Source organism: Lepidochelys kempii, chromosome 9 (assembly GCF_965140265.1).
Source record: "Lepidochelys kempii isolate rLepKem1 chromosome 9, rLepKem1.hap2, whole genome shotgun sequence".
NCBI lineage: Eukaryota > Metazoa > Chordata > Testudines > Cheloniidae > Lepidochelys > Lepidochelys kempii.
In genome coordinates, this window is record NC_133264.1 from 74,747,504 (window position 1) to 74,766,848 (window position 19,345).

At 41.3% G+C, this 19,345-nt stretch overlaps 1 protein-coding gene across 3 annotated transcripts in view; it reads left to right on the forward strand.

The window, feature by feature from the left end:
• RPS6KA6 (ribosomal protein S6 kinase A6) overlaps window positions 1-19,345 on the forward strand; it is a 79,994-nt gene that overhangs the window by 11,978 nt on the left and 48,671 nt on the right. For 2 of the 3 annotated variants that reach the window (XM_073360914.1, XM_073360916.1), the window contains exons 2-5: window positions 555-614; window positions 9,401-9,517; window positions 16,539-16,620; window positions 17,482-17,562. In XM_073360914.1, coding sequence (XP_073217015.1) covers window positions 555-614; window positions 9,401-9,517; window positions 16,539-16,620; window positions 17,482-17,562 — 340 coding nt within the window. The remainder of the gene's footprint in view (window positions 1-554; window positions 615-9,400; window positions 9,518-16,538; window positions 16,621-17,481; window positions 17,563-19,345) is intronic. The other variant, XM_073360915.1, reaches the window with a different exon arrangement.

Below are 19,345 nucleotides of genomic sequence, written 5' to 3' on the forward strand. Positions count from 1 at the left end.
AATTTTCAAAATTATTTTAAGGACATATAGTTATGGAATCTCAAATTATTTTCCAAAATATTCTAGTACACAAAGAATTTATACTTGATTTTAACTTCTTGATAAATATTTCCATGTTTTCTTCGATAAATCTAAGACCTGTTCATAATCTTTCCTTCTTAAACTCTAAATTAGCTCACTGGCAAACTACAGTTTCTTAAACTGTGTGGCAGACATTTCCTAGCAAGAGTGGGGAAGGCACTGTACGCAATGTCTGACATAAGTGTTGTGCACAGCTTCTATTTTTAATTAATCCCTAGTCAATCAACACAACGTAGCAAAATTTACAAAGCAATTTGTTAAATGAATAAGCAGCTGTCTCTTTGTAGTCTGACCTGGTTCAAAATTGCAGTTGTCAATCCAAAAGGAAACCCAACTTTCATTTTTGCTTGCTTTATAATATTAATCAGATTAGCAATGAAAGTATTTCTGTTGGAATTGGGTTGTAATGCTATTCTAACTTACTCCTGTCTCTCTCACGTAGCTGCTGCTGATTAATCTTTTTTCCCTTCTAGCTGAATGGTCTTAAAATGGTGGATGAACCCATGGAAGAAGGAGAACCATATTCTTACAATGTAAGTACGTTTTGATGAATATAGTATTGGATGCTTATTGCTTGCATAGAGCCGTGGGGAAGTCCTTTTAAAAGAGTTACCCACTGTAGTAGTTGTGCACCGTGGTTTGAGCCACAAAGCAAGCAGTATAAACAATTGGAGATGACTGAATGAGGCTGCCTTCCAGTTGGAAAGGGGCTGGGTTTTGACCTGGCCTCCTAATCTTTCATTTCCTTGGGATGATCTCAACTGTTGATTTTACAGTAGATATATAATAGAGCAAAGAGATTAATTCCGGTTTTCTTATTCCAAAGAAAAAAGCAGGCCTGTACCCCATTTTTGACCTTTTTGAAAACTGACTAAGCATCTCAGGAAGATGATGATTCATGTTTTGTTTTTGTTTTTTTTTTCCTGGAAAATGTTCCCTTCTCCAGATTATCAGATTGGTTTATGGCCCTCAGTTTCAGCATAGCTTCTTCCAGGTTTTCTCCTGATCAAGGCATGAAAGTATACATCTTGCTCCCAAATATTGATCAGAAGTATGCCTAGGATGTGTATCAGATTTAAACTGGGCAACGACCATTTCCATTTTATGGTGTTATATCTTGTGCTGCCTGCACTCCACAAAGTTGTTCACTTAATATCTGATGATGGTGACTGATCATTCTTATCCTCATAAGTAACACATAACCTTGCCAAGATGACTGGCTCATAAAATCTCCATTTAAGTCGAGGTATAATGCTCCCTTTTCAATTCTTTGGGGTTGAGAAGAAGGTAGAAAAGTCCTGTACTGAGCTTGACTCTACTGTTGATATTTATAGGTGCAATTCTGAAAGATATCTGGCGTGAATCTTTTGGCCACAAGCCTGCAAGCTACATATCTGATGTTTTATTTCAAAGCAAGCATCTGAAGTTCAGTAAATGTTTTTCTTATTGGGGACAGGGCTCATTTGCAATTATGTCTCTACACTTCATTGCTTCTCAAGGTTCAGAGGAAAGGCTCTTTCTATAAAATGGGTTCCTTAAAGGAGTCTCAAGTTGGGTGCCCAAAAATTAAGTCTATCATTTTAAAAAATCGTGGCCTGTTTCTTTTTATTGGGCTGTTTGGATCCTGGGCTGCTAACTAGGAATTCTTAAATTTTCTGTGAATCTTCCAAGACCCACTTAATTTAAATATTTTGATTGATCTAGCCCAGATTATTTAGTCAATTTAGTTTGATTTGAAAGGGAGAAAACTTGTCAAGCTTCAGGGCATGAGCTACTCACGGGCAAGGATTAGGAAAGAACTTTTTCTTGCTCTATACTACATTAAATGAGAGATTAAATGCTTTTATGAAGTGGTTTTCAATGCCCTCTGAAGCTTCAGGTGCTAGAACAGGGATACTGAATTTGTGTGGATTGTTTGAGAGACAAAGTGGGTGAAGTGTAATACCTTTTATTGGACCAGATTTTGTTGGTGACAGATTGTTTGGTCAGCTATGGCAGATCTTGTGTTGGGTGACAGGGCTTAATGCATTACTATTTTGACTTTGAAAACGTCAGTCACCCTTTTTACTGTAGTTGTTTTGGTAGTTTGACTGTACATCTTCTGAAGTGTCTATCACTCCCATAAGATAAATACTAAGTTGTGTAACCTGCCTATTGAAAACAAAGATATAGTCATTTTGACCTTTCTGTGAAGATGGCCTTTTTAGAAATACTGTACCAAAGACAGATCCTGTCCAATGTTTTGTCAAGTTACATCCCCAAAACATGTTGAATATTGGTACTTTCCGTGCAGAATCAATCTCAAACTAAGGTTTCAGAGTAATCTCAAACTAAGTAATTCTCCACAGTAAAAAGCCTAAATTTATAATGGGAAAAGTAGTTTCTCAGCAAATATGATATCCATAGCCTCTGGATGGGCCCCTGGAGAAGAGGTGTCAAATAGACCTTATATGTAATAATAGCCAGTATGTGTGCTACTACATTACTACCAAAATATCTGAGTCTTCTTTAAGTGGTGTAGATTGTAAGCCTGGGGCAGCAACTCTTATTTTGTTTGTACATCTTCCAGCACAATGGAATAAACAGACTCCAATTTGGTAGAAATCTGTTCCACATGGTAAACGGAGATGAGCAGTAGGTTGTGTCAAAGCCCTTTGCTTTACCTGAACTAAAGGAATCTCTCAGAGCTTGCTTGATCCGATTGTGAAGCGCTTGGAGCCACCCTCCCCTCATGCTGTAAATAAATTATTGAGCAACAAGCCAAAACTGATAGTGATATTGCTGTAGGTGCTGGATTACCTCCACTTTAAGCAGCTGAAACTAACTACCTCTTATGTAAGCAAGCAAGTCAGTGAGGCTTGGCACATGCTAAGCCCTGAAATGGATGTTGTTGCCCAGGCAGCAAAGCACAAAACCACTTAACCAGATTTATAATCGAGGGAGACTAGACTAGAAATAAAATAGAAACGGGTTAATATATTTTCAGTGTTCAACCTGAATGAACGTAAAGAGGAATAGTGTAAAATAAATTAGCATTTAGAAATTTTCAGTTTTAATTATATCAGATTTGTTGGGGAAACTTGTAATCTGAGAGTGACCCTTTGCGGATAAATATTAAAATTTAAAGTTTATGATCAGGGTCAGATTATGTGGAATTATACTTGTGGTGAAATGTATTTGCAAAGGGCAAGTTACTGGGCACAAGCCAGAGTGTGAATCTATAGTGCATTGTCTTGCTGCAAACTAACTTGCCGAAGCTACTCCCAAAAGTCAGAGTGCACTACAGAACTTCTAGTGCCTGATAGGAGCATCTGCACAGCAATTAGTGTGTTGTAGATTCACACCTTGGCTTGCCATGCACTGACTGTGTAGACATGCCTATAGCAAATACACTGCAAATGTACCACACTTTGGTAGTTGCTTCACCTAATTGAAATTTATAAAAGTAGCATTGGAAATTGTTAATTTTTTTTATGCACCAAAAAGTAAAACCGAGCATCATTTTTTTAATCTATTCATTCTTTGACACGGGTGTTGCAGAGGTCTCTGCATGTCCAGCAAGGGTGCCAAGTTGCAACTCTCTAATAGTAGAGAATACTAAATATAAAATAAGCTGCTTTTTAAAATAAATATTTTACCTTTATAAAGCATCCTTTATAATTGACTTCTTCTTTATTTTAATTGAAATTAGCATGAAAAACAAATTTTTCTCCTGAGTTCCCCGTTTAATAACTGTCAGTTTCCACAGCAACCAATTGTGATGTCAGAGGATAATGATTCAAGGTGGGTGATAAACATAAGAGCAGATGAACTTTTAAGAAATTTGTTTTCATGCAAATGTTCTAAGTATTAAGGAACAAAAATGAAGACAGTGATGTTGAAATAGAAAGGCTTCTAAGTAAAATGTTTCTCTGTCTTAATGTGAAGCATCAACAGCTATTTAAGATTTTATTAGGCAGTTAAATGTATAACTAAAGAAATTCTTGCTGTCACCAGGCAACTTGAATTCTGCTAGTATTTCTTTCCTGCCTTTTCTTTAAAGCAAAACTTATGCTATGTCTGTACTAGCACTTTTGTTGGTGTAACTTATGTTGCTCAGGGATGTGAAAAAATACCCTTCTGAGCGACATAATTACACTGATAGAAGTGCTGGTGTGGATGGTGTTATGTCGGCGGGAGACGCTTTCCTACTGACATAGCTACTGCTGCTCATTGGAGGTGGTTTAATTATGTAGATGGGAGAGCTGTCTCCTGTAGGCATAGAGTGGCTACATGAGTGATCTTGCAGCGTCACAGCTGCATCAGTGCAGCGTCACAGCTGCATCAGTGCAGCGTCACAGCTGCATCAGTGCAGCGTCACAGCTGCATCAGTGCAGCGTCACAGCTGCATCAGTGCAGCGTCACAGCTGCATCAGTGCAGCGTCACAGCTGCATCAGTGCAGCGTCACAGCTGCATCAGTGCAGCGTCACAGCTGCATCAGTGCAGCGTCACAGCTGCATCAGTGCAGCGTCACAGCTGCATCAGTGCAGCGTCACAGCTGCATCAGTGCAGCGTCACAGCTGCATCAGTGCAGCGTCACAGCTGCATCAGTGCAGCGTCACAGCTGCATCAGTGCAGCGTCACAGCTGCATCAGTGCAGCGTCACAGCTGCATCAGTGCAGCGTCACAGCTGCATCAGTGCAGCGTCACAGCTGCATCAGTGCAGCGTCACAGCTGCATCAGTGCAGCGTCACAGCTGCATCAGTGCAGCGTCACAGCTGCATCAGTGCAGCGTCACAGCTGCATCAGTGCAGCGTCACAGCTGCATCAGTGCAGCGTCACAGCTGCATCAGTGCAGCGTCACAGCTGCATCAGTGCAGCGTCACAGCTGCATCAGTGCAGCGTCACAGCTGCATCAGTGCAGCGTCACAGCTGCATCAGTGCAGCGTCACAGCTGCATCAGTGCAGCGTCACAGCTGCATCAGTGCAGCGTCACAGCTGCATCAGTGCAGCGTCACAGCTGCATCAGTGCAGCGTCACAGCTGCATCAGTGCAGCGTCACAGCTGCATCAGTGCAGCGTCACAGCTGCATCAGTGCAGCGTCACAGCTGCATCAGTGCAGCGTCACAGCTGCATCAGTGCAGCGTCACAGCTGCATCAGTGCAGCGTCACAGCTGCATCAGTGCAGCGTCACAGCTGCATCAGTGCAGCGTCACAGCTGCATCAGTGCAGCGTCACAGCTGCATCAGTGCAGCGTCACAGCTGCATCAGTGCAGCGTCACAGCTGCATCAGTGCAGCGTCACAGCTGCATCAGTGCAGCGTCACAGCTGCATCAGTGCAGCTGTGCTGCTGTAAGCTTGCTAATGTAGACATAGCCTTAAATTCCTAATATGTGTAGAATGAAAACCAGTTGGAAAGGCGATTTTGGTTCTTGTATTGGATGGACTGGGGCTTGGATGTTAGAACTTGTCTACATTAGGGATTTTTGCACCAGTGTGGTTCAGCTGCTGTTTCCTTGTGCTGATGGAGAGAGCCATACTTCTTTAAAATGAAGTAGCTTTGCCACTGCTCCTACCAGAACACACTGAGGGGTGGTATGGAAGTGGAGGGTATGGAAATGTGGTAAGTTGTGCTGTGCTTCCTTAGCTTACCACACGGGTGGGCAAACTTTTTGGCCTGAGGGCCACATCTGGGAATAGAAATTGTATGGCGGGCCATGATCCCCACAGAATTGGGGTTGGGGTGCAGAAGGGGGTGCGGGTTTTGAGTTGGGGCCAGAAATGAGGAGTTCAGGGTGCGGGAGGGGGCTCCGGGCTGGGGTGGGGGAGTGGGGTGTGGTGGTATGGGGGATGAGGAATTTGGGGTGTAGGAGGGTGCTCTGGGCTGGGATCAAGGGGTTTGGAGACCTGGAGGGGGATCAGGGCTGGGGCAGGGGGTTGGGGCGAGGCTCAGGGGTGCAGGCTCTGGGTGGCCCTTACCTCAAATGGCTCCCGGAAGCCGCGGCAAGTCCCTTCTCCGGCTCCTACATGGAGATGTGGCCAGGCGGCTCTGGACACTGCCCCGTCCGCTCCCATTCGCTGTGGTTCCTGGCCAATGGGAGCTGCAGGGGCGGAACTTGGGGCGGGAGCAGCGTGCAGAGTGGAAGCCACTGGCTGCCCCTATGTGTAAGAGCCGGAGCGGGGGCCATGCCACTGCTTCCGGGAGCCATGTGGCGTGGCCCCCGACCCTGCTACTCAGCTGGAGTGGGGCCATGCGGCTGCTTCCTGGAGCTGTGTGGAGTGGCCCCTGACCCTGTTCCCCAGCTGGAGCGCCGGAGTGGGGCAAGCCCCAGACCCTGCTCCCCAGCAGGAGCTCAAGGTCTGAATTAAAATGGCTGGTGGGCCAGATTTGGCCCGTGGACTGTAGTTTGACCACCCCAGCTTAACAGGTGAAAAGAAAGGAAACGAGCACTTGTCTTCTAACCTCCAGTCTGAGAACCCCTGAGCTAAACTGTGTTTTTTCTCTCTCTTCCTCGGACTCAGAAACCTTTCCAATTAAAGTTTTGTGGAAACATATCTGCTAAACATTTTGGTTTTGGTGAAACAGCATATTTTTCAGAAATGGTACGTTTCCTGATGCATAACTGGACTGTCCCCATCTGCCTCCACACTTTGGTTCTGGGTATCTAGCTTGCAAAATTATCAATTGTACAATGTATGGATCTTTGTACTCTAGTGTTTTTAGTCAGGATACAAGTATTTATAGATGTACAATTATCTCTTACTAATCTTATTATGTGTTCAAATCACACTATTCACTCCTATAATCCCCCTGCTTTGACTTGTTCCTGCACTCAAATTTTCAAACTGTTTGCCAGCATTATGAAGATGCCACCTCAGCTATTCATAAGCTTCAGTAGCAGTGACCACTCCCAGCACTTCCACAAAAGGGGAAATAGGTGCTGTCCTACAACTGAGAGGGGGTGGTGGTGATTCTTTTAAAAAAAGATCTTTTTGATTTATTTTTTCTTCTTTTCATCCCTTTCTCTTCTGTTCTTACTCTCTCTAAGCTGGCAAGATTCATGTGCCTAGACAATTGCAGCGTATTGGTGACTTACATTGGGAAAAGATCTTTCAAATCAGTTATGAGGCATTTTATAAAACAAAATATGTATCAGTTATTCTGAGCATGAAACCATGCTGACCTTTAGGGAGGGAATGGTGAAAGGAGGAAAATGAAGGCATCCAGTCTTGGTTTCAAGACATCAAGAGATGGACAATCTACCGCTTTCTTTGTTTGTTTAACCTTTGCAGCATCCTTACTGAACCATTCCCAGTGGTTGTTGCCAGCTCCTGAAGAAGCAGAGTTAAGATACGTGCCATCCCTGGAATGCATCTTAACTTTGTATTTTCTACCTTTCAGAAAATTAAGGTTAGCCACTCTTCTTGTTCTGGAAGGGCACAAGAAACCAATAGGAGACCGTATTGCTGTATTAATGAAGTCTCTGGGCATTTAATATAGTTAAAGGAGAAATGATCTTGTCACAAAACAGAGAGTTAACTTTACAGTTGTAGCTTCTTGCACCAAAGGAAAAAATTAACCTGTTTGCCTGGGCATAAAGCTTAATGAGTTAACTCCTAACCTTGGATTTTGACTTTGATACTTCCCCCAGAAGCATGCACACAGTTTTCTTACTTTTGCCTGTTAATATGAGTAGAAGGACCCTCTAGCTTTGAATATGGCTGTCGGGATTCCAAACAAAACATCTTATTGTCGATTCTGACAAAGAAGAGGCTTTTGTGGGGGAGGCCTTGAATCAAGACCTGAAGGAGAAAGACTGTCTATTTATAGGAAGCACTGCTTTTCCTGCTTAAATCAGGATCAGCAGAGCTTCCACAGATCATCTGGGAGTTTCCATATCTGTTCTTGCCTCAAGAGACTCTCTATATCTGACCTTGGAAGCTTTGATGCATGATATTAGGCAGTAGCTCTCCCATTCCTCAAACTGGCCATGGAAAAATTTTGATGCCAGAAAGCCAGTCCTCCCACAAAAGGCAGGGTTGGCTTTCCCCTTCCCATCCCCCCACATATCTAAGGTGCAATACCATAGTGTATGTATTGAGTTTTAGCTATCTTCCCTCAAGACGTAGCTTCTGAGCATGGGAAGGAACTAATAATGTGGAAGTGGGTAGTAACTGGGCACCTCCAGGACTTGAAAGCAGTAAGCCCAATGTCAGTTCAGGCCAGATTCTTTGGAGTCTATTCACTTCTGCTTGCAGTGCTCAAGAAATTTCAGCATTTTTCTCATTCGATCCGATCTCTTCCACCTTCAAATATTTCAAGGCTCAAATGACCTTTTCTGTTATTGTGGTAGACCTAAGCACTTAACTTCATTTGAAGGATGCTTATTTGATATTCTAACTGTGTGGCTCACCAGAAGTTTTTCTCTTTCACCTTGGGTTAAATACATCAACAGTACATCATCTCATTTGGTTTCACCTTGGCTCCCAGGGTTTTCTTAATAGTAGCTGCTGTCGTGCTGCACACACAGATTTTCATACTGTCATCTGCACTGCTTATTAGAGAAGGTGCCATCCCTGCAAGAAGCAGCTAGAGTAGTTGAAGACCTGGTGAATCTCCTACCCAACCTCAGATTTGTACTCAACTTTTGAAAAAAGTGAACTGATCACAGCAAAGACTGATCTTTCTGTGAACTGTTTTACATATCACAGGGGTGGCTTTTCCATGAAGAATTCTTAAGCTTAGATAGACTATTCAGATTCTGTTGACTGTCACCAAATGATGCACATCCTTCTGTTGTTCAGGTCAATAACTTCATTTGCTGTTTGTTCTGGACTCTTCCTTTTATTCTCAGTTAATTCAGAAGGATGAGGGAATCGCCAGTAAGTTTTAATTAACAATATTTTGGCCAAGGCCAAGCATAAATTTCAGCCCCAGATGATTATTTTTGAGAGAGCTAAATGGAACTGAAGCCAGGGATTTAGAATGGATGTGCCATCTCAGCCTTGTGATGCTGTAATTCCTTTCTTCTGGGGAAATTTGTAATGGTTACAATCCATAATATGGTTACAATCCTTCCATAAAGAATATTGTCTTAGTGGAAGGGAATTTGGTGAGGAAACAGACTTCAAGTTCAGGATTCCTAAAGGAGAATATATATGAACAGTAAGGAAAATGACTTGTTAAATTATAAAAATAACATTAGTGCCCTTTCAATAATTATCTACAAATGCAGCCGGTAGTTGTATATACATATTGTAAGAGATAACTATTTCAATACTTTTCAGTGTTGTGCTGATTTCCTCCCTCTTTCCGCCCCACCTCATTTTTTTTAACAGGATGAAGGAAATGTGAAAGAAATTCCTATTACCCATCATGTGAAAGAAGGGTGTGAGAAAGCAGATCCCGCACAGTTTGAATTACTTAAGGTTCTTGGTCAGGGATCATTTGGAAAGGTAAGATACAAACTTTTTTTTATCCCAATCCTAGACTTCTAATAGACAGCTACTTAGTCCTACTTGTTAACATTAATGAACTTCTCCATTAAAGTTGGTTTTATAGCTTCTGAATACTCCTGTCTGCTGTCAAAAGTACATCTTTTTTTCCTGTAGAGTTTACAGTGTCACTGGGTACTGATGGATTCTTGAGGCCTTTGTATGTTGCAACTCTGCCTGTGAAGCAGGACATGAATTTCTCCCTTTGATCACCATATTGTTTTTCCTTAGCATTAGGAGCACAATCTTGCAGTTCTCATGTAGGCAAAACTCCCATTAAAGTCAAGGGTAATTTTCCTATAAGTAACAGGACTGCAAGGCTGGGTGCAGAACAATACAAAAACATTCTTAATCTTGATGAAACAGGTTACTGTCAGCAGTTTGAGACTGAGTTAGAGAAGGCCGACATGGTTTTTAGAGGCCTAATAAGCCACAAACACACACCTGTGAAAATTGGCTTGTTTTTGAGGATGTTATTCCCTGACTTGTACGTTCTTATGTGGAGGTGACAGTATTAGAAAATTTAAACCTTGCACCCAGTAGCCCTCTATTAACCTGAACTTGCTTGTCCTTTAGACATTCTTTACCCTTTTTGTTGCTATAACTAAGTCTAACTAAGACCAGTGTTTCCACTCCATTCTTCCTGCTATCCATGCTGAGATCAATTGTCAGTTTCTTGCAGAAGAGATGTACGGTGGGGTTCATTTACTTAGCCATGTCACATGAGGAGGATAAAACTCTTGTGGAAGGGTATATAGTATCACTTGATATTTGTGGCAAGTTTCCTTTATCCTGTTCCACAGTTACTGTCTCTAAATGTGGAGTACATATTTTCTCACAAGTGAGAGATGGGAAAAGTCTTTTATCTACTCAATCTCCCTGCTAATGTAGGATTATTCCCTGTTGTGCACTTACTAGTGCTTTGTCCAGTCTAGCTTTAATTGACCTATGCGTTGAGACTTTCCTTGGGAGACTACTTCACAGCCTAATAGATCTGTCAAGGTCTGGCATCTGTGAAGTTCAGCATAAATGATCCCTTCTCACTTTTATTCCATAACTCTTAATTATACCTGTTGGGTGTTTTTACAATCATACGTTATATATGCTTGACCTGTCATATGTACCCCCTGAATTGTTGTTTAGCCAATTCTTTTCTCTTAAGTCCATCTCTTCCGCATTTTAAATGTTTCTTTATTCTATGTATGTGATAGCCCCACACAGACAGGTGGGTTAGGAAGGTAATGACATTAAACAATAGATTGAGAAGGCGGGTTTTAATTAGAGTTTGGAAAGAACTATTAATAGAATACAGCATGGACCAGAGAAACATGTTTCAGCCTTAAATGGGGGATGGTATGGGGTGTTGTCATGTTGACTTTAGTCCTTTGCTGGGACATGTCCTTAACTTGCTCGTTAGGTATTACATCAGCATACATGAGGTGTCATTTGGTTGGATGTTGTGTGGGCTTAACTTTTTACAATATGCAATATTTAAACCAGGAGTGTGGCCAACTTTCTAAATTGACTCTGTTAGAACAATGCTGTACCATGAAACATTTCACTGCTGAAAAGATTTTTGTTGCAGATGCTCCTTGACCAAAAATGTGAATTTGTCCACTTTGCAATATCTGAGCATCTGCACCCCATGAACTTGAGTTTGGATTCATTTGGTCAGCAGTATTTGTTTGGGGCCACGCCTGCTCCCTGAGTGTCCTTGTGCCTTCCATCTGAGAGCATAAAGGGTGGGGTGACCACAGCTGTCTTAGTTCCTTGTCCCTACTGTGGCTATGAGTTGGAACCACCAGTGAGTTTCTCCCTCACTGTGATCTATCCATTGTATTGTAAATAGAAAGGATTAGTTGAGCTATTTTTCACTTGTTTCCTTTCTTACTGTAAGAAGCAGCCCTTTTCTTTGTCTGTGAGACTTCCTGGTACTGGGATCCTATCGTTATGACTGAATGCACACCTCCAGGCTTAAAAATGACTCTTTCTGATGGACGTATGAGGTGCTTATTGTGACATGGTGAGGGGTACATACAAGAAAGAAGTGCCATTTGTAAATCATTCTCAAAGAACTCAAAAGTCGAAAGTCTTGCTCAGAATTGTTTTGTCTGGATAGATCATTGCGCTTCTCTTCAGATCCTGAAGCAGCTGGGGGTGAAAATATTGACTATTCCTCCTCAGAGTGCTTCCACTGGCTCTTAGGCTTATATATCTGAGACAGGTTTCAGAGTGGTAGCTGTGTTAGTCTGTATCAGCAAAAAAAACCGAGGAGTACTTGTGGCACCTTAGAGACAAACAGATTTATTTGGGCATCTGATGAAGTGGATTTTAGCCCACGAAAGCTTATGCCCATATAAATGTGTTAGTCTCTAAGGTGCCACAAGTACTCCTCGGTTTTATATCTTAGACAGGCACTTGTAAAGAATCATCCTCCACAGCTGCTAAAACCTCAGAGGTTGGGGGGAGGAAGGAGGACTAAATCTCTAAGGGGAAGAGGTCTAGACCTCCATCACTGGGTCCTACCTTAAGAAACTAGAAATACCCTTGAATTACATTTGAGAAGAGTAGTTCAAGGCCCAAGAAGGGACCCTATGCTGCCCACTTAGGCATCAGTCACAGAACACTGGGACCAACTTCTCCACTGAGTCAGAAATTACCAGGTACAAACCCCTTGCATTGAAGCCCCTGTTACTGATATCTCTGGTACAGGCACCTTACATTTGCCCACCTGCAGCACTAATGTACTTGATACTGAAACCTGTGTGATATCAAGGGATCTTATGGCTAAGGTGAAGATTTTGTCACGGATATTTTTAGTAAAAGTCACAGACAGGTCTCAGGCAATTAAGACCTGTCCCTGAATTTGAGCATTGGCCTGCTAAACCCAGGGTTGTGAGTTCATTCCTTGAGGGGGCCATTTAGGGATCTGGGGCAAAAATTGGGGATTGGCCCTGCTTTGAGCAGGGGGTTGGACTATATGATCTTCTATGAAAATGGGAAGCCGCTGGGCAGCTGTGGGGCCAGCTCGGAGCTCCACGGTGCCCATCCACCCGCGGCTCAGAGCTGCAGACTCCCCCTGGGCCAGAGGTAGTGGGGCTTCCCCTGCTGCCCGCGTAGGCTGAGGGTGGCAGGGCTACCCCTGGGGGCTGAAGTCACGGAATCGGTGACTTCCTGACCTCCGTGACAAAATCATAGCCTTACTTTATGGCCTCTTTGGTACTGGGCACTGTTTTTGGTAATAAAGGTATGGTCTGATACCCCAAGCTTAGTACCGAGCACAGCCTGAGTGTGCTCCCAACTACTCAAGCTCCAGCCCCACAAAGGGAGGAGTGCATTTCTTCCTCAGGCTCAGATAATAGCAACGAGGAGTCTCCAGTACATTCTCTGTGGTCTAGGTATTGAAACTCTGTGGTCTAGGTATTGAAACCCTTACACCTCAGAGTGAGAATCTAGGATGATTTTTTTTTTATTATCCCATTGGTACTATCCCTTGGTTTCCACCCCATGGCCTCCTTCTCCCTATACTTATTGGAACCTATGGCCTTATTGAGCACTATGGAGATTACAAGCCAGAAGACTAGCTTCTGCACCCAGTCCAGAGCTAGAACCCCTTCCCCACTGTCCACTCCACTGTCAGCTCATGCTGCCGTGGTGTTGACTGTGTGGGATGATCAGGGCTCTGATGAGGACTTACAGGTGGAGGACTGTTCCATCCCAGCACCTGTCTTGTTGCTACCTCTTGATGAGGGGTGGTACATGTAATATCTACCTTACAGACAAATTTGCTATGCGGAATGACAGGTACATTTGAGATTCCGTTGGAAGTTGTCCAGGGGAAGTTGCACGAGCTCTTAGACCTCCTACACACCTCCATGCCTGGACGTCTTGCAGTGCTCATCAGTGAGGGACTACTGAAGCCACCCAAGTTACTCTGACAGATGTCTAGTTCTCTAGCTCTGGTATTCGAGGGTAGATTATTGCTTCCTAAGCCTTTGAGCAACTTTATATGCAGTAAGTTGAAGTAATCAAGTCCTAAGGTGACAAATGCACATGCAACTGCTACTGGGCCTGTGTAGGAAAGGAATGTGGATATATTGGCCCTCAGAAATTGATACAAGGCTTTTCTGATCACTGTCCGTAGGCCTACAGAGTGATGAAGCATCTGATAGAATTCAGTACTAATTATTGCTTTAACCACCAAGGTTATACTTAGAGTTCTGTGAAATTCTTTTTATTTTGGGGAGTGTTTTGCTATTTGGTTGTATCCATTTTCCTCTCACCTGGGGGGTCAGGTTCTGCCCTCAGGAGTATGTGGGAAGGGTCCGGGGGGGGGGGCAGGCACAGTGGAGGCCCTGTCTGGGGGTCATGACAGAGGGAGGTGGACGGGCCAAACCTCAGTGGTGCTCCAGTCCCCTGTGCCAGGTTGTAATGGCTGGAGCTGGGCCCAGCGCTGTGGGACAGGAGACTCAGGGGCCGCTGCTGTGGGGTGAGTTTTTCATTTTAATTGTTGTGTTTTTGCATTTTGTGAAAAAACCCCAGGCTCTAGTTGTTCTTCTTCAGTGATGGCTGGGTGAGATCATTTTCAAAATGCAGAATTGAATTCTTATCCAAATAGAGCTTCAAGACCTTAAAAACTTTATACCTGATTTAATTGAAAAATAAATATAAAGATAGATATAGAACTGATTTAAAAATATTATTTTTGAAGTTAAACTTTCTTCTGTTGCACTTCACATTAGAAGTGTAAAACTCAGAGTTAAAACTTTTTTCAGGTGTCCTTGTGTTAGTTATAAGCACTGCATGAGAAACTTGGCAGTGCAGAAAACTATTCAGAGTAGACCTCATTTGACTTGGGAAAATTAAAATTGTCTAGTTTCACTGGCAAATAACTATACAGTCACAAAATTGGTTGAGTTGTTCAGTATTATGCCTACGATATTAAGTCTCTTTATCCTCAAATTCCTAGCACTTTTTAATCATATTTTGGACTGTGATGCACACATGATCAAGGATGTGTCCAGTGATGATTTAAGGATGAAGTTTCAGTGGGTGAATGAGCAGTTAGTTCAGTAGTGGGACCTCTTGTAGAGAGGGAAGCGAAGCTGTAAGAGGCATGGATTGGAGGTGAGAAGCTATTACTCTACATCTGTCAATTTCTGGGTTAAAATTACAGGGAAATGTTGTTGGCCTCTGCATCCAAAATCTGTGAGAACTTCTAAATTTTGTCTTATTGGAAACAGCCAAACCACCATAAAATCATTGATTAAAGCATTGAATAAAGCAGTCTTTCTATAAAAATAAAGTAACGTATATTTTTTTCTTTTTCTTTCCCTGTCCACAATGTGTTGTCTTTTGTTCCTTCAGTGGTCTTTAGGGTTCATTGTTTCACTCAGATTAATGTTCACTAATTTTCAGTACTATTTATATCTCAATATTTTTCTCTCTCCACTCAGTTTTTTTCTGATTAGGTCTTTCTTTTGTTTTGTGGTTCAATGTTTTCTCTCCCCTGCTCTCTTCATCCTTGCCTTTTCCATTTTCTTCCTTCTATTTTCCCTCTATTTCTTCTCCCTCTTTGTGGTGTCATCGTTCTGGCTATTAGCTGTCACCTGTATGTGTGAGAACTGTCTCTCTCATGCCTCCCAAAGCTGTCTCCTTCACTCTTTCTGGCAGGTTTCAGAGTAGCAGCCGTGTTAGTCTGTATTTGCAAAAAGAAAAGGAGTACTTGTGGCACCTTAGAGACAGCTCACTGCATCCGATGAAGTGAGCTGTAGCTCACGAAAGCTTACGCTCAAATAATTGAGCATAAATGAGGTGCGTGGTTGAGGGGCAAGTGCAAGGGGAAGGACCTATTTCCCCTCTCTATACCCGTTCATAAGCCGACCCCCTTCTCTGGTGCTTCTCTTTTTTACTAAAAGAATTTGGCTCATGAACGAGTATATATGGTATACTTTTATTTAACCACTTCTAGTTAAAACCATAAACAGAGTGGTAACATTTTTTGCTTCTAGTGTTGAAAATCTGGAAATAAATATAAGAATGAAAAGACTTTTGAACCTCAGGTTTTTGTTAGCATACTTTTAAACCTATGATTGGACTTTAATGTTATGATGATGTAGTAAAAGTTTGCTCATTGAAATGTATTAGAAATGGTAATTCAGTAGTTACGCTGGAAGAGCTCATAGTATGGAAATGCACATAATCCGTAGCAATCGATTTTTCTAATCACATTTGTTACTCTGCAAGATCATACTCTCCAAATTTAAGCAGACTGAGGGGAAAAATTGTAGTGGCACCCCCTCCTCCCCCAAGGTGCAGGGCCTTGATCTTAAATGGTGTATTTCCCCACTCCCTTCTCCTCACACTCCAACTTCAGAGATTATGTATTTGAGGTTACATAGCATTTGTAGGGAAGGAGACAGAGCTAGGGACACCTGTTTGACATGCTGCCCTTTCCTAACACACTAGTGTAAAATATACAGGTACGTGGCATGTAAGTTAATATTCATTCTATAAGCATTAATTTAAGCTGATCTCTGTAGAAAAACTGAAGAGTGCCTAGAGCCCAGGTCTAGCTACTTCAGGAACCCTAGGGGTTTCTACCACCTGCAATCCGGTTACTTGTGGAGGTGAGAGTGCAATTACTTTTGTTGCTCTGCCTGCACGGGGGGTGTGTGTGTGTGTGTGTGTGTCCTAGCATCTGGTGCTCCTTCCTACATCCAACCAAAAGATCATCTCATAGTCCCTTACTGGATTTAATAATTGCTTTCTCAAAAAAATGGTGTACTGTGAAAACCTGCTGATTTTCTCTGCCCCTATTCCCATTATTTTAGTTTTTCCCTATGGAGGCTATGATTTGGTGCAGTCTGTTCTCTTTTCCTCATACTAAAACAGACCATGATAACTTTTTGTTCAAACTAAATCACTGTTATATATAACAATTTTAGCAATAATTTGAAATATAAAATATTTTTTGGGTCAGGTTTTTCTTGTGAGGAAAATAATTGGTCCTGATGCTGAGCAGCTTTATGCAATGAAAGTATTGAAAAAAGCTTCTCTGAAAGGTAAGTGTGTTTTCTTTATAAAGGTCTTGGAAAATACTTCCTGTGTTAAAGTCAGTATTGTCAATATTTTTGTATTAAATAGCCCTCTGTCTTAAACAAGCTGTTCCTTCAGTGAAGTCATAATTCTTTCTTTGACATCAATTTTTTTAATTAACCTTTTTGAGGCCATGCCTTAAGAATTTATTTCAAACCTGTCCAGATGTCTTCAGGTTTTTTTTAATATTAACCTTCTGTAAGTCCATTTAACATTTTTTTTATTACAACAAGAGAATTACAGATAAACAGTTTTCCTGTATTTTCCATGGTTCTAATTTGGTCAAAACTGTTCATTTGTCAAGTTTTGAGTCAACCCTGCTTTATTGGGGAAGTCAAAGTAAGCCAAATTATAAGGTGTTTCTGTCTTTACAAGACACATCACTGGACTCTACTCCACTGTGGGTTACATTTGGGCATGAAGTGTTACTGCTAGAAAATCCAAAATATGATCTTAATAGACAATACATATTCATGGGGGCAGAATCTAGAAGTTGAAATTAGCTGAAGCCCCTCCCCCCCCCCCAAAAAAGAACAAAACCTGACCACCAAACAACCCAACCTTCCCCAACTTTTTTACGATTTTTGAAAAGAAACTTGCTAGATCACTAAATATAGCTGGATTTGTTGCAGAATTTAGAAAGGTTAAAATATATAGTGGTAAGAGGGAAAATGTAATATCTCAAAATAAAAAGAAATGATTTAAAGGGTAAATAAAGATTATTTTATATTTCTCTGGATATTTAGAACTTACTATCTATTCCTTCCTGTTCTACCTTCACTTTACTGAAATAGAGGATTATTTATTAGTATTCTGCTTTTTTTCAGTACGAGATCGAGTTCGTACAAAGATGGAGAGAGATATATTAGTAGAAGTAAATCATCCATTTATCGTCAAACTGCACTATGGTTGGTATTTTTGTTCCGTTGCCTATATATTTTTGGCAGGATTAGCATGTTAAGGGCATTAGTCATCTCTTTCTTAATAGTTGGAGTGGATTTGCTCTAAAACCTAGTTTTCATTAAGCACGTCAAATGTAATCTTCTTCTGCCTTATTTTTGTTAACAGTTATTGTAAGCAGGTACAGATAATGTGAAAGCTAGGCATAGATGACTAGTAATTTCTACCTTCCAGTATGTAACTAAGGACATTTTCTGGAAAAAAGTGACATTAACAGATAAACATCAATCCAGCCTTTCTGAAGCATTAATCTCTGCAGAGTTTAACAGAACCAGTATTTTCTGCCTTGAGAGGTTTGACTATACCCTCAGTTATGTAAACATTCCTTTTATAATTACAGAGCATATCTCAGTTTTCACTATTATGGTTACATCTCACTCTGTGTCAAAGTATCTGCCTAGTCCATTCTATACTGACAGCCTGTGCATGGTGTAGAGTCTTGTCATTTAGGCCTTTTGTCTGAGTTTTCTTCTGTAAGATATGAACACATCTTAAGGTGAATTGCAGACCTCTCAGGGATATATTTCTCTCATGTACGCGCATATCTGTTCCAATGTAGTTCAGATCAGGATAGTGCTTTTCCCAAGAGACTAAAGAGTACATTAAATAAAACATGCATGTGAACAATTTAACACACATTAAACAATTCCTAAGCACTTAATCAAGAAAACATAATTACCTTTTTATAATACTTTAAAAGCATATGATAGATTTATAAACAATTAACATCTTCACATAGTAAAATGGTAACATGCACATAAGAAAACATCTAAATAGACCATGTATAGTGTAAAAAAAAAAAAAGATTCCCTTGATAAGACTGAAGAATTAAAATATTTATCTTAATCTTTTTAAAAGAAATAGATTTTCATGACCTTTGAAAAGTTATCGGGCATGTATTATCGGGATCCTGACCTCTATATTATAGCCCTTTTTGGTCACTGGTTTCTGTTTTCCTCCGTTTTTGCTTCTTTATTTTCTCATTCACAGTCCATCAGACTCTCCCCACAATCCTATTTTTGAAAGTTTCATTAGACCTGAATTCTGCTGTTGGTCTTGTTGTTTCTCCACTGGCAGAGGTTTCAAGCACTGCCATCCTATGTCTTTAACTGGCTGAAATGCTTCTCTTCCTCACCCCACCTACTTCCAACTTGTTTTCTTTATAGGGAGAGACACAATCAACTTGAAATCCACTCAATTTAAAAAAAAAAGTTAAGCTTGGTTTCAGTTGTTATACCTCCCCCCAGTCAATTTTTATAGTATAATTTTCTTATTTAAAATATTTTTCTCCCTTGTTGCTGTAACAAACAAAAGTGGAAGTTGACTAACTTTATGGGGAAAAACTGAAACAGACTCTGCACAAAGTGCAGTCAAATGTAAACAAACGGGAGGGGAGGGGGAAAATGGTGCTTTTATCTTACCTTTCATTTAGTATTTTTTTACCAACTGCAGGTAGAAAGCTTTTGACCAGAAGTGAAAAATGAATGTCCTTTTAGAATCTGATTGGCAGGCCCTGTTTAAAATGTATCGCTAAGTTTAAAATGTAATTACTTGACTTTTAATGGGCAGTGCAAGGGGTTGGAGTAAGAGGCTTCTTGTGCTTCTCCCATTCACTGTACATATATATGAGCAAGTCACACAGAATCTGATCCCTTGTTCATTTTTCAATCGTACACCATTGCCACGGGGTCCACTTACTGCTAGTGGCTCCTCCTCGTGGCAGTCCTGGGG